Source organism: Felis catus, chromosome E1 (assembly GCF_018350175.1).
Source record: "Felis catus isolate Fca126 chromosome E1, F.catus_Fca126_mat1.0, whole genome shotgun sequence".
NCBI classification, from domain to species: Eukaryota; Metazoa; Chordata; class Mammalia; order Carnivora; family Felidae; genus Felis; species Felis catus.
Window position 1 is genome coordinate 5,932,442 of NC_058381.1, and position 12,610 is coordinate 5,945,051.

At 48.6% G+C, this 12,610-nt stretch overlaps 1 protein-coding gene across 4 annotated transcripts in view; it reads left to right on the forward strand.

The window, feature by feature from the left end:
• DNAH9 (dynein axonemal heavy chain 9) overlaps window positions 1-12,610 on the forward strand; it is a 334,028-nt gene that overhangs the window by 240,228 nt on the left and 81,190 nt on the right. For all 4 annotated transcript variants that reach the window (XM_023244531.2, XM_045045039.1, XM_045045040.1 and 1 more), the window contains 3 exons: window positions 4,600-4,719; window positions 7,674-7,862; window positions 8,933-9,168. In XM_023244531.2, coding sequence (XP_023100299.2) covers window positions 4,600-4,719; window positions 7,674-7,862; window positions 8,933-9,168 — 545 coding nt within the window. The remainder of the gene's footprint in view (window positions 1-4,599; window positions 4,720-7,673; window positions 7,863-8,932; window positions 9,169-12,610) is intronic.

The following is a 12,610-nucleotide window of genomic DNA, read 5'->3' on the forward strand; positions in this document are numbered from 1 at the left end:
TGTTCTCTGTATTTAAGAGTCTCTTCCTCCTTTCCTGTCTGTAATTTTTCCCCCCTTCCCCTTCCCCATGGTCTTCTGTTAAGTTTCTCAGGATCCACATATGCGTGAAAACATATGGTATCTGTCTTTCTCTGCCTGACTTACTTCACGTAGCATCACACTCTCCAGTTCCATCCACGTTGCTACAAAAGGCCATATTTCCTTCTTTCTCATTGCCAAGTAGTATTCCGTGGTATATATGAACCACATCTTTATCCATTCGTCGGTTGAGACATCCTGTTACTTGATGGACTTTATGCAGGCAGTTGACTTTCTGCTAGATGAGGCCCTAAGGCGTTCATCCCCACGTCTCCCCAATGATACCATCACGACAATTTCTTTCGGTTGACATGACCTTTGTTTCTTGCCCTCTCGCACAGAGGCAGCTTCGTAGGAACCCTCAGTTTTCAAGAAAAGATGATTACCCTTTCCGTCAGCTCTTCCCCCGACCTCCTCCCTCCCAGCTTCTGTTATCATTACTGATTGTTACTTTTGCTTTTGAGTCACCAAGACTTTATTCTGTTCTGCAACCAAAAATGAAGGGTCCCATGCTCTGTTCCCTGATCGGAAAAGTTGAAAAATCAGTCAATTCCAATTATATTCTATGAACCTACCTATATTGTTCATAGCAGATCTAACTGATACATTAGAATTACATGTCCTTTTTTCAGTAGAAATTTTCATTTGTTATTTCTTGGTAACAACCACAAAATGCTATGTGAGCTAATGAACAAATTCTGAAACCGTGAAGGATATACCATGAACACACAAAAATCGCCATTTCTATACATAAGCATTGAATGATCCAAAAAGATTAATGAAACAATTCTGTTTGGGGCACCTGGGTGGCTCAGTTGGTTAAGCCTCCGACTTCAGCTCAGGTCATGATCTCACTGTCCATGGGTTCGAGCCCCGTGTGGGGCTCTGTGCTAACAGCTCAGAGCCTGGAGCTGCTTCGGATTCTGTGTCTCTGACTCTCTCTCTCTCTGTCCCTGCTCCACTCATGCACTCTGTCTCTCTCTCAAAGTAAATAGACACTTTAAAAAAAAGAAAAAAGAAAACAACTTTTTTGAGGATAGTTGACCCACAGTGTTACATTCACTTTCGAGTGGACAGCATAGTGATTAGACAAGTTTGTATGTTCTGCTATGCTCAGCACAAGCGTCGCTATGACTTGTCACCATACAAAGCTATTACAGTATCATCAACTGTATTCTCCATGCTGTGCCTTCTATTCTCGTGACTTACCCATTCCATAACTGGGAGCCTGTATCTCCCGCTCCCCTTCACCCATTTTGCCCATCCCCCTACCTCCTCCCCTCTAGCAACCACCACTTTGTTCTCGGTATTTATAGGTCTGATTATGCTTCTTATTTAAAACAATTTCTATTTTTAATACGTTTCCTTTTTAATACGATCTTTTCCCCTCCCCCTGGAGTTTCTACTGGCCTTTATTTTTTTTTTCTCTGCCATTAATTCCTTTTGTATAGCCTCAATTACTCTTTTATTAAAGTTTACTTTTTATTTTGAGAGAGAGAACGCAAGCAAGGGAGGGGTGCGGGGGGGGAGGTGGAAGAAAGAATCTCAAGCAGGATCTGCACTTTGCACAGAACCCGACAGAAGGCTTGATCTCACGACTGCAACATTATGACGTGAACCAAAATCAAGAGACAGAAACAACCGACTGAGCCACCCAGGCACCCCTAGCCTCAATTAAAATCCCCATGCAATCCAATATTCTGTCAAGTCCATTTTTACTCCCAAGACCTTTCTCTCTTGTCCCCATCTCCAAACCCCAATCAGTGTTGGAGATTAAACACATTCACTGCTTTCTTGGGTTGGTTCCAAGGACTTCTAGAACCTCTGCCTTCTCCTTCCTTGATTTCTTGTTTGCTGTAGCTCCTTCTTAAGTAACTTTCTCAGACACGTTAACTAAGAGGTAAATTTTATGAAGGGTCTCAGTCTGGAAATGCCTTTAATTGACTTTTAAACTGACCCAATTGGGGTGCTTGAGGGGCTCAATCGGTTAAGCATCCCACTTGGGCTCAGGTCATAATCTCGTGGCTCGTGAGTTCAAGCCCCACATCGAGCTCTGTGCTGACAGCTCAGAGCCTGGAGCCTGCTTCAGATTCTGTGTCCTCTCTCACTCCTTCCTCCCCCACTCACATCCTGTCTCTTCTCTCTCTGTCTCTCTCTCTGTCTCTCTCTCTCTCTCAAGAGTAAATAGACATTTAAAAAAATGTTGAAACTGATGTGACAATTTTGCAGAGTATTGAATTCTGATGCTAATTTTCTCCTCTTTACAACCCTGAATGCTTTATCCCTTTCTTTGGTGAGAAGTCTGGTGAACAGTCAGGGTCCCATTCCTTTGCCAGTGCACTGTGTTTCCACCTTTCTAGAAGTGTTTCCATCTTTCTCTTTATTCTTGGTGTCTGAAACTCTGCATGGATGTGCTTAGCTGCCGTTCTTTTTCAATTCATTGTGTTTGGCTCAGGGAGATTTATTTTCCTTCACTCCAGAAAATTACTTTGTCTTTTTTCTTTAGTAATCTCCCTTCTGTTTCCTTTTTGATCGTATTTTCTGGAATGCATATTTGTTGGCAGTTGGACCTTCTGATGAGTCCTATGTTTTTTCTCAGAGTCACTTTGTTTTCTTATTCTTTCTAAATTTCTTCAAATTCATCTTTTAACTCTTCCCCTGAATTAAAAAAAAAATTTTTTTAATGTTTGTTTATTTTTCCGATGCAGAGTGTGAGCAGGAAAGGGGCAGAGAGAGATAGGGAGATGCAGAATCCGAAGCAGGCTCCAGGTTCTGAGCTGTCAGCGCAGAGCCCTATGCAGGGCTCGAACCCACACACTATAAGATCATGACTTGAGCCTAAGTTGCACACTCAACCAGCTGAGCCCACGGGGCCCCTTCCCTTGAATTTATTATTTTTTTTACATCAACAATAATAGTAATTTCCACAATCGCTTTAGTGTTCCCTGTTCCTTTTACTAGCATCCTCTTCTTGTTTTATGGATGAGACATCTCGAATCTTCCTAAGAAACTCATCGTGAAGGATTTTAGGCTTTCTTGTGCTCTCTGTGGCTGACGGTTACCTCTTGTCTCAGGTTGTTGCTTTTATTGCCCTCTTGTTTACCTGAATCCAGGCTTCATCAAATGCCTTTTTGTCTTTTGTGTTTTATAAGAACTCAAAATCTGGTGAGAGCTCTGTAGGCAAGGGCAGAGCCGGCTCCCCGGAAGAACTCGTTTTGGGGATCAGTTGAGTTCTGTTGGCTACTTCCCATATGCCACAATGTGGCGTCTTCTCTCTGCCACTGTTGAATGCCCTGCTGGTGACACGGATGCCTGGTGGCATTGGACACTGAGCATGGGAGTGGAGATGGGGGTAGAGGATCAGTAAGCTTCCAATAAACCCTTTTGCTTTCAGCATCCCACCCCATCACACCTGACGTTTCCAAATCCCCAGTGCCTATCCCCTTTGGCGAACTGAGGCCCACTCTGTACTGCAGCCTCCTGTGCCCTGCTCTGGAACTTTCCACTCCTCTACGAGTCCAGTCTGCCATAAATCTATTGGAATCCCTCCCCCTCCAATGACCCTCAACAATTGCTTAGTGTTAAGGATTTGACATCTTCAATTGTTGCATAATTATTTTAGAGCAGGCATCGGGGAGAGGAGGAAGTAAGTGAGTGTGGCCAGTCTGCCATCACTAATCGGACAGCTCACCACGTGCTTTTCAAACTGCTTGGCTGTATAAACTTGGCCCGTGAGTGGTTTCTCTTGTGACTTGGTAATGGCCAAAAAGGCAGCCCGACTCCATTATCGTGGTGACCTGAGACATACTTCGAGGCTGTGCCCCGTGTCCCTGTGTCTTTGTGAACGCAAATGTGTATTCCGGGGGTAACAGAAGCTATGCACGTCGATTCTAAATTCTTGATCAATTTAGAAAACCTTAAAACCATGTCTTTTTACAAAACGTTCCTCGACTTCAGGATCATTGGAGAGAATCGATGAGGTTAAGCAAAAGTGAGCTGTACTCCTAAGACCTTAAAGCAAGGGGAGGGCTTAGATTGCAGACAGCCCAATCCCAAACCACAGACCTGCGGCCCCAGACACAGTGTGCTTCCCCCCAGGACCCCCGGGATCCCCCTGAACATTTTCAGGCCACCCCAGCCTTTGGTGCACTTTTGCTTTGAACAGCGGCCCTCGCCTTCATTGATAGGCTCCTGCAACCCATTTTCCCCCACTACAAGGAGAGACAGAATTTATGCACCCCCTTCTATGTCTGTCACCACCCCCCCCCCTTGGCTCTGCACTGAGGTGGGAAACTCAGCCTCTCACTTGGGTCAGGACTGATCTGGACATCCCCCCGGACTCTCCCCCAAGATCACCCCTGATTTCCCTTCCTTTCCTTCTCCGCCCAGCCTTCCTCGGTCCCTTATACCTTCCCCCCGGGGGCCTTCCTTAAAAATCACTGACACATGCATCTGTCTCAGCAGCACTAGAGGTGACTCGGGCTGGAACTACTGATCGACCTCATGCTCCTTCGTCAACAGCACCTGAATGAAAACCTGGCCAAACTCACAGCCAAGTTTGAGAAAGCCACGGCAGACAAGCTCAGATGTCAGCAAGAAGCCGAAGCGACCGCAGGCGTCATCTCCCTTGCAAATCGCCTGGTGAGTGTGAGCCCCGGCAGCCTGAGCCTTGATCATATGATCCGAGCTTGTCAGGCGCCACAGAGGTGCAAAATAGAGCACAGCTTAGCGATGCTCTGACTTGGGGGGCGGGGGGGAATATTTAAATGTGCTGGGATGCGGGGACCAGATCCTGAGAAGTGTGAATGCACACCCTGGTGTGCTCAAAAGAGTTTTCCGGGGCACCCAGGTGGCTCAGTAGGTTGAACGTCCAACTCTTGACTTCAGCTCAGGCCATGATCTCATGGTTCATGGGCTCAAGTCCCCTGTCGGGACTCGTCACAGCTTGAGATTCTCTGTCTCTCTCTCTCTCTCTCTCTCTCTCTCCCTATGCATCTTTTCCCCACATGCTTTCTCTCTCTCTCTCTCTAAAATAATTTTTTTTAATTAAAAAAAAAAGTTTTCCTACAGAGACGGATCAGTAGGGAGGATGGGAGCCCTTGACCTACAGACAGCCGGTGACACGTGACATGCTGATGTGCCTATACGCTCATCAGCCGGAGGAAGGGGTCCAGGACGAAGGTAGCTGTGTGACAGGCGAGCTCCGAAGCTCTTACCCGTGTAACATCTGATGATGAGGGTGTGACCAGGATGAGGAGCTGAGAGAGAAGCAGGAGAGAAGGAGACCTCTCAACCCTGAGCACTTCTGAGCGTGACCTTGCCTATACGCACGTGTGCGCAGTCACACACCCGCACGCGGGCTCCAGCCTCCCTGCGAAACTAAATCCGAGGGTCACAGCAGGGTGCCTGTCTCGTGGGTGTCTAACAGACTGCCCCCCCCCAAAACTTAGCGGTTTAGCACAACAACCATTTCATTGCCTCTCACGGGTTCGCGGGCTGGGAATCTGGGTAGGTTTCAACCAGCGGGTCCTCTGCCCTGTGTGGCGCCTCCTGGGGCCGCTCAGCACTCTTCAGCCAGTGGCTGGCTGGTTCGCCACATGCACCTCGGCAGGAGCCCCTGGAAGGTCTCTCCATCAGGGTACTTAGACCTCTTACATGGAGACCCAGGGCTCCCAGAGACAGAAAGCAGAAGGTCCCGGTCTCTTAAGGCCTGGGACCAAAACCCAACACAACATCACTTCCGCTGCATTCTGTTGGTCACGGGTTCAGGGAGGGGGCACATAGACACCAACTCATTTTTTTTTTATCTTTATTCACTTTTGAGAGACAGAAACAGAGTGCGAGCAGGGGAGGGGCAGAGAGAGAGGGGGACACAGAATCTGAAGCAGGCTCCAGGCTCTGAGCCATCAGCACAGAACCCGATGCGGGGCTCGAACCCACGAACCGTGAGATCATGACCTGAGCCGGAGTCGGACGCTCAACTGACTGAGCCACCCAGGCGCCCCTGAAATGGGATATATAATTTATAACATCTAGAAAAAAAAAAAAAAAGATCTTCCTTCTGAAAATAAAATTCTTTTTTTTTTTTAATGTTTATTTTCGACAGAGAGAGAGAGGGAGAGAGAAAGTGGGGGAGGGGCAGAGAGCCAGGGAGACAGAATCCAAAGCCGGCTCCAGGCTCTGAGCTGTTAGCACAGAGCCCGACGCAGGGCCTGAACCTGCGAACCGCGAGATCATGACCTGAGCCGGAGTCGGACGCTCAACTGACTGAGCCACCCAGGCGCCCCTGTAGACACCAACTCTTGATGAAAAGAGTGTCAGTATTCATTGCCTTTTTTAATCCCCTGCGGCTTATATGTTTCCCCATAAACCAGCTAAGATCCTGGAAGGCACCGTCCACGGGGTAAGATTTCTCTTCAATGGAGAGCCTTCACAGCACCTTTCTCTCCAAAGGTAGAACTGATACCTTTTTTATGTTTATTCCAGCCACCGTTTGTTTATAAAACAGAGCCAGGTTTTCTCATTTAGGGAGAAGTGAGTCACAACCATGACTGAAATGAGCCATGGCTTCCGGGAAGAAAGGCGTGCGTCTGTGCAGTTGTCTGTTTCACCTGCTGTTGAGTAGCTTTGGGACGATGGTTTTAACTGAACAACTCAGTGTAGAGACAGCTCTTCTGCAAGAGGTAGTCCAGACCTCCCAGCTGGCCTCCCATTCCGCTCTCTGTTTGGCTTCCAGAACTTAGCACGGCCTTCTCTGCCTGGCCCGGGAGTTTTCTGAATTGATCCTCTTGGGAGGCAGGCAGGCTGTACAGGCTCTGAAGCCAACCCTGTCTCTACCGACCTAGAGGTTCTGGAGAGATCCTTCCACTTTCTGGTCTTTATCCGTGTCACCTAAAAACTGGGCATGGGAATGGTTGGGCTGGCACATCCTTAAGGTTTCTTCCAGCTGTGATGTTCTCTGATGCCGTCTCTCAAGGAAGGAAAAAGGAAAAAGGGTCGAAAAAGGGTCAGTCACAACACAGACTCAGCTCTACCAGATGCCTACTGTAGAAAGGAGGCCCCTCCTCCCCAGAGAGGGGCTCCCCCTTGGAGAGGAGCGCCATACCAAAGCGGGGCGGGCAGAGTCAGGACGTGTACCGCCATCTTGGTGCCTCACGCACGGCCATGTTTCAGTACTTCTGACTCTGGGCCTTCATTACCATGTCTGTCTCCCCGCCCACTGTGAATTATTTATAGCTCATGGGATTGATTTTATTTCTTTTCCTCTCCCCAGCATTTGGAGAGGAGAGGGGGAGGTGTATGAGCTTCTAGTATGTTTGCATCCCAGGCACCGTGCTAAGTGATTAACCGACACGGTCATATTTAATTTTCTCCAAGCCCACGTTCACACCCAATAACACATAGCACAGAACAGAACAGGGTCTTGTTCCCCAAAAATGTGCGACTCCCCACGGATCCACAGGGCCACCTGAACGATGTCCCGAGACTGCTGCCACCAGACGAGCACCGTGCGTCCCGTGTGACTCAATCCCGGGGTCTGTATGCAGCCCGTGGGATGATGCGTCGTCTGTCCTCTCTGCTCTCTGAAACCACAGGTGAGGGGACTGGCCTCGGAAAACGTGAGGTGGGCAGAGGCCGTGCAGAACTTCAGACAGCAGGAGAGCAAACTCTGCGGAGACGTGCTTCTGACCACGGCTTTCGTTTCGTACCTCGGCTTCTTCACGAAGGGATATCGGCAGAGCCTCATGGACGGCACCTGGCGACCCTACCTAAGCCAGCTAAAGGTGCGTACGGCCTGGATTTCTCCTACAGCTCTACAGCCAGGGAGCTCTCCTGGCAATAAAGTCTTCTAGCTCTTTCTGGCAGGCTTCCACCACTAGCACCTGAGCGTCCCCTAGTGATCTTGGGGTCTGGGAGGGAGACCTCTGCAGCCGTGTTCCCATACAGTGCCCTGCCTTGCCATCCACTGCCCTCTGGGCCACCTGAGGACAGCATCTCTCCCCTGTAAAAAATTTTTTTTAACGTTTATTTATTTTTTGAGAGACAGAGCAGAGCATGAGCAGGGGAGGGGCAGAGAGCGAGGGAGTCACAGATTCCAGATTGGGCTCCAGGCTCCGAGCTGTCAGCACAGAGCCCGACGCGGGGCTCGAACCCATGACCCGCGAGATCATGACCTGAGCCGAAGTCGGACGCTCAACCGACTGAGCCACCCAGGCGACCCCCCCCCAAAAATTTTTGTAATAAAATAAAAAAATAAATGAAATGGTTCCTTTAAGTTACGTGAATTTTACCCCAATTAACAAAAATGCGCGCGTGCCCCCAGTGGAAGATAGGACTAGCAGCAGAATTGAGCTGAGAGAGGTCAAGAGAAAAAGGAAAGGAGGAGCCCTGTAATCCACCCTGGAAGTGGAATGTTCTGGGCAGGGAGAAAAGTAGGCACCTCCGGTTGTGTGCAGCACAACCAGCAGGGGGTGACATACGGGACAGCAAGGGTGGCGTGGGCTGGCAGCGACAGGGGAAAGCTCACGAGGCCAGGGGCCCGCGTGAGGACGAGAGAGCAGTAGGAAAGTGACCCTGTTAACACGGGCGGGGGCCGACAAGAGGCTGTTGCTAACGTACAAATCATCGATCTGCTAGAAATTTGATTTGGGCGAATGCGCTCACGAACAAAGGGTCACCGAGCCTGGCTGCTGCTGTTCACCCACCGAGAGAAAAAAAGGCCCTCAGGACGTTCAGGAAACCCGCTTCCAGAAACAATCGCGCAGCCGGGAAAGCACTTTTCAGGGGCATTTGGATCTGGCTGAGAAGGCTTGCCTCTCCGTTCTGAGCGCGGGCCTCGTTTCTCCCTCGTCAGGTGCCCATCCCGGTCACCCCCACCCTGGATCCCCTGAGGATGCTGACGGACGAGGCCGACGTGGCAGCCTGGCAGAACCAGGGCCTCCCCGCAGACCGCATGTCCGTGGAGAACGCCACCATCGTGGTCACCTGTGAGCGCTGGCCGCTCGTGGTTGACCCGCAGCAACAAGGCATGAAATGGATCAAGAACAAATACGGCGAGAACCTCCGGGTCACCCGGATCGGTCAGAAGGGGTAGGTGGCTGAGCACATCACTTCTGACTTTCGCCACCTGTGCAGAGAGAAGAGCGATGGAGTGAGCGGATCGTAAGACAACCCCAGCGGGTTGTCTCTACCCTCCCGGTCCCTCCGCGAGCCTTCCTGTGTTTCTCTTCCCATTGTAGGACCCCTCTCCATGGAAGATGCCTGGGTAGTTGTGTTTGTCATTAGGAATCGTGCGTGCCTGCCTCCTGACCCATCAGGGGCCCTTTCTCCCCACCTTCCCACCCCCCCCCATCGTGTTCACTCTCACACCTCTCCTTGGACATGACCTCCCCATCACGCTCCACCATCAGGCAGTTCTGTGTTTTATAAAGCCTCCCTCACATTGAGCCAAAAAGTGTCTGTCTTAGCCCATCCTGGAGCCCACTTGTCTACCCGTTGTTTCTCCCTCCGGCCCAGCGCCCCCCAGAACAAACCCAAACACGATGTCTCCCGAAGAATGACCAGATATAGCAGTTGGAAGCATAGTAGCCAAGTTAGCGGTGAACCCCCGAGAGCCCTTTCACCGGCACGTACAGCTTCACACATTCCGATGGGGCCATTACTACACGAAGGGACATGAGTGTCTCTGAGAATGTCTATCAGCACCCACCACACTTCACGACCCCAGACCTTGGAGTCTCCCACCCCATGGCTTCATTAACTGGGTTAGAACTTAGCTTTGTAGTGTCTGCTCTGGATTCTTGTCCGTGACGTTAGGATACGTGAGCGGGATAGGAGGGTGCCATGGGGAAGAGGAGGAGTGACAGAGATCATTTATTGCCAGTCCTGGTGTTAGGGACCTTATCTCAAATGCTTTCCTTAATCCGCACAACTGATAAGACTAGCACGACTGGTACCATTTCACGTCTGAGGAAACTGAGGTTCACAGAAGCAAATCAATGTCCGCAAGAATATACCATTTTGAAAGCAGTGGACGTTTGTACGCCCATGCTCATAGCACAGTGCACAATATTCAAAATGTAGAAGCGACCTTGGGGCGCTTGGATGGCTCAGTTGGCTGAGCATCCCACTTTGGCTCAGGTCATGATCTCACGGTCTGTGAGTTCGAGCCCCGCGTCGGGCTCTGCGCTGACAGCTCAGAGCCTGGAGCCTGCTTCGGATTCTGTGTCTCCCCCTCTCTCTCTGCTCCTCCCCCGCTCACGCTCTGTCTCTCAAAAATAAACGTTAAAAAAAATGTAGAAACAACCCAAGTATCCGTCGACACACGAACGGATGAACAAAACGCGTCGTATCCATGCAGTGAAATATTAGCTTTAAAAAGGAAGGCAGTTCTGACACGAACCTTGAGGACATTATGCTGAGTGAAAAAAAGCCAGACACAAAAGGACCCAAAACATCTACGTTGTAGATCTGTCGGGTGCTTTTCTAGATACCGTATGGTTCTACTTGTAGGAGGTCCCTCGAGTTATCAAATTCGCAAGAGGCAGAAAGCAGGATGGTGTTACCAAGGGCTGAAGGGAGGGGTGTGGGGAGTTGCTGGTGAAAGGGTACAGAGTTTCAGTTTTGCAAGGTGGAGAACTTCTGGAGACGGAAGGTGGTGACGGTAGCATGATAATGTGAACGTACTTGATGCGCCGAGCTGGGAAATGGAAATGGAAACATCCATAACTGCTTTCTTTTTTCCCCTCGCTAACTTAGAACTCAATCAAAATAGGATTGTTGCAGTGATGTTACATGAAAGGATTCCTGTGCATAAAAACACACTTTACTTTGGCAGAGCTTTGCTTGAAAACTTAATCAGAATTTAAAAGCGGCTGAGATGGGAGATTTTGTGTTACATATATTTTAAGCACAATTTTAAAATAATTAAATTTAAGAAAAAAAAAAACTGACGGAGGCAGCATTTGCTTCTCAGTTAGAAACCCAGCCCACAGCCACCAAGGTGAGGTGTGGTGGTCTGGTCACACGTCCCAGACGCGGTTGCCCAGAGGTCCAGATCAGCCGGTGTTGTTTAAATCAAACACGCAATGTTACAAAAATAGTTCAAGCAAATATTGACTGCCAGATGGATCCTTTCTTCTAGAGAGGATAAGAGGAGAAATGAATCCCAAGGTACACCCGGGTATATTTTAACCTGTGCCATCGATCGACTAATGTCATCCTGGCCTTCTCCCCACACTTTGATCAAAATACTCCTTTCTAGGGGCGCCTGGGCGGCTCAGCTGGTTCAGTGCCCGACTCTTGCTTTTGGCTCGGCTCATGATCTCACAGTTCCGTGAGTTCGAGCCCCGAGTCAGGCTCTGTACTGACAGTGCAGTGCCTGCTTGGGATTCTCTGTCTCTCCCTCTCTCTCTGCCCCTCCCGTATACACGCTGTCTCTCTAAATAAAAACAGAAACAAACATCAGAAAAATCCCTTTCTAATTGGCCAACGACTGCCTTTTAGATACAAGCATTTTTCCTCTTTGCTCGTCCTATATCCCTAAGTACCAAAAACAGTGCCTGACACATAGTAGGGCTTCGGTAAACACGTGTGCAGTTAATTCTCTGTTTTCTGTCCATCCACTTTTCTGTTGGGTGCTTTTCTAGATCTGTTGTATATTATCTGAATGTAAATATTATATTACAATGTGTGTGAAGACTGTTGGGTATGGTCTCCCTTCATCACATGAGTGGATATTTGCTCTGGTGGGTCATTTGTCTTTTAGTCTTATTTATGGGGTTTGACACATGACAGCTGTGGGGTTTTGTATGAGGGCTTTTTTTTTCAAGTTCATTTATTTCTTGAGAGCAAGAGAGAGAGAGTGAGCAGGGGAGGGGCACAGAGAGAGAGGGAGAACCGAGAATCCCAAGCAGGCTCCACACTGTCAGCGCAGAGCCCGATGTGAGGCTCGAACTCACAAACTGTGAGATCGTGACCCGAGCCGAAACCAGGAGTCAGACGCTTAGCCGGCTGAGCCACCCACGTGCCCCTGAGGGCCTCCTTTGTGTCCAGATATGTCATCCATTTATTCTATATATCATGATTAGAAAAGCCTTTTTCTCTCCAGAAATTATATAAATATTCACCTAGATTTTTTTAGGGCTTTTGTAGGTGTTTTCTTTTAACATTGAAATCCAGTCACCTGGAATATATTTTAGGGTGCTATATAAGATACAGACCTAATTTTCACTTTCAGGTGGTCAGCCACTGTTCTAATACCATTTATTAAATTCTCCATCCTTTCCTTGATTAATTAGAGATGACATTTTACTCTGTATTAAATTATTTTATTACAGTCTTTATTCTTTTCCATTTATATAATACTATACCAGCCTTTAATTACTCAGCTTTGTATTTAGCAACGTTTATGGTGGCAACTCGCATTACAAAAGTCATGTATCATCACAGTAAAAAGGGGGGGGGTGATGTTACAAAATAAAAGAAATTAAATACCCTATAATTCATCATTCAGGGGAAAACTCTAACTTTG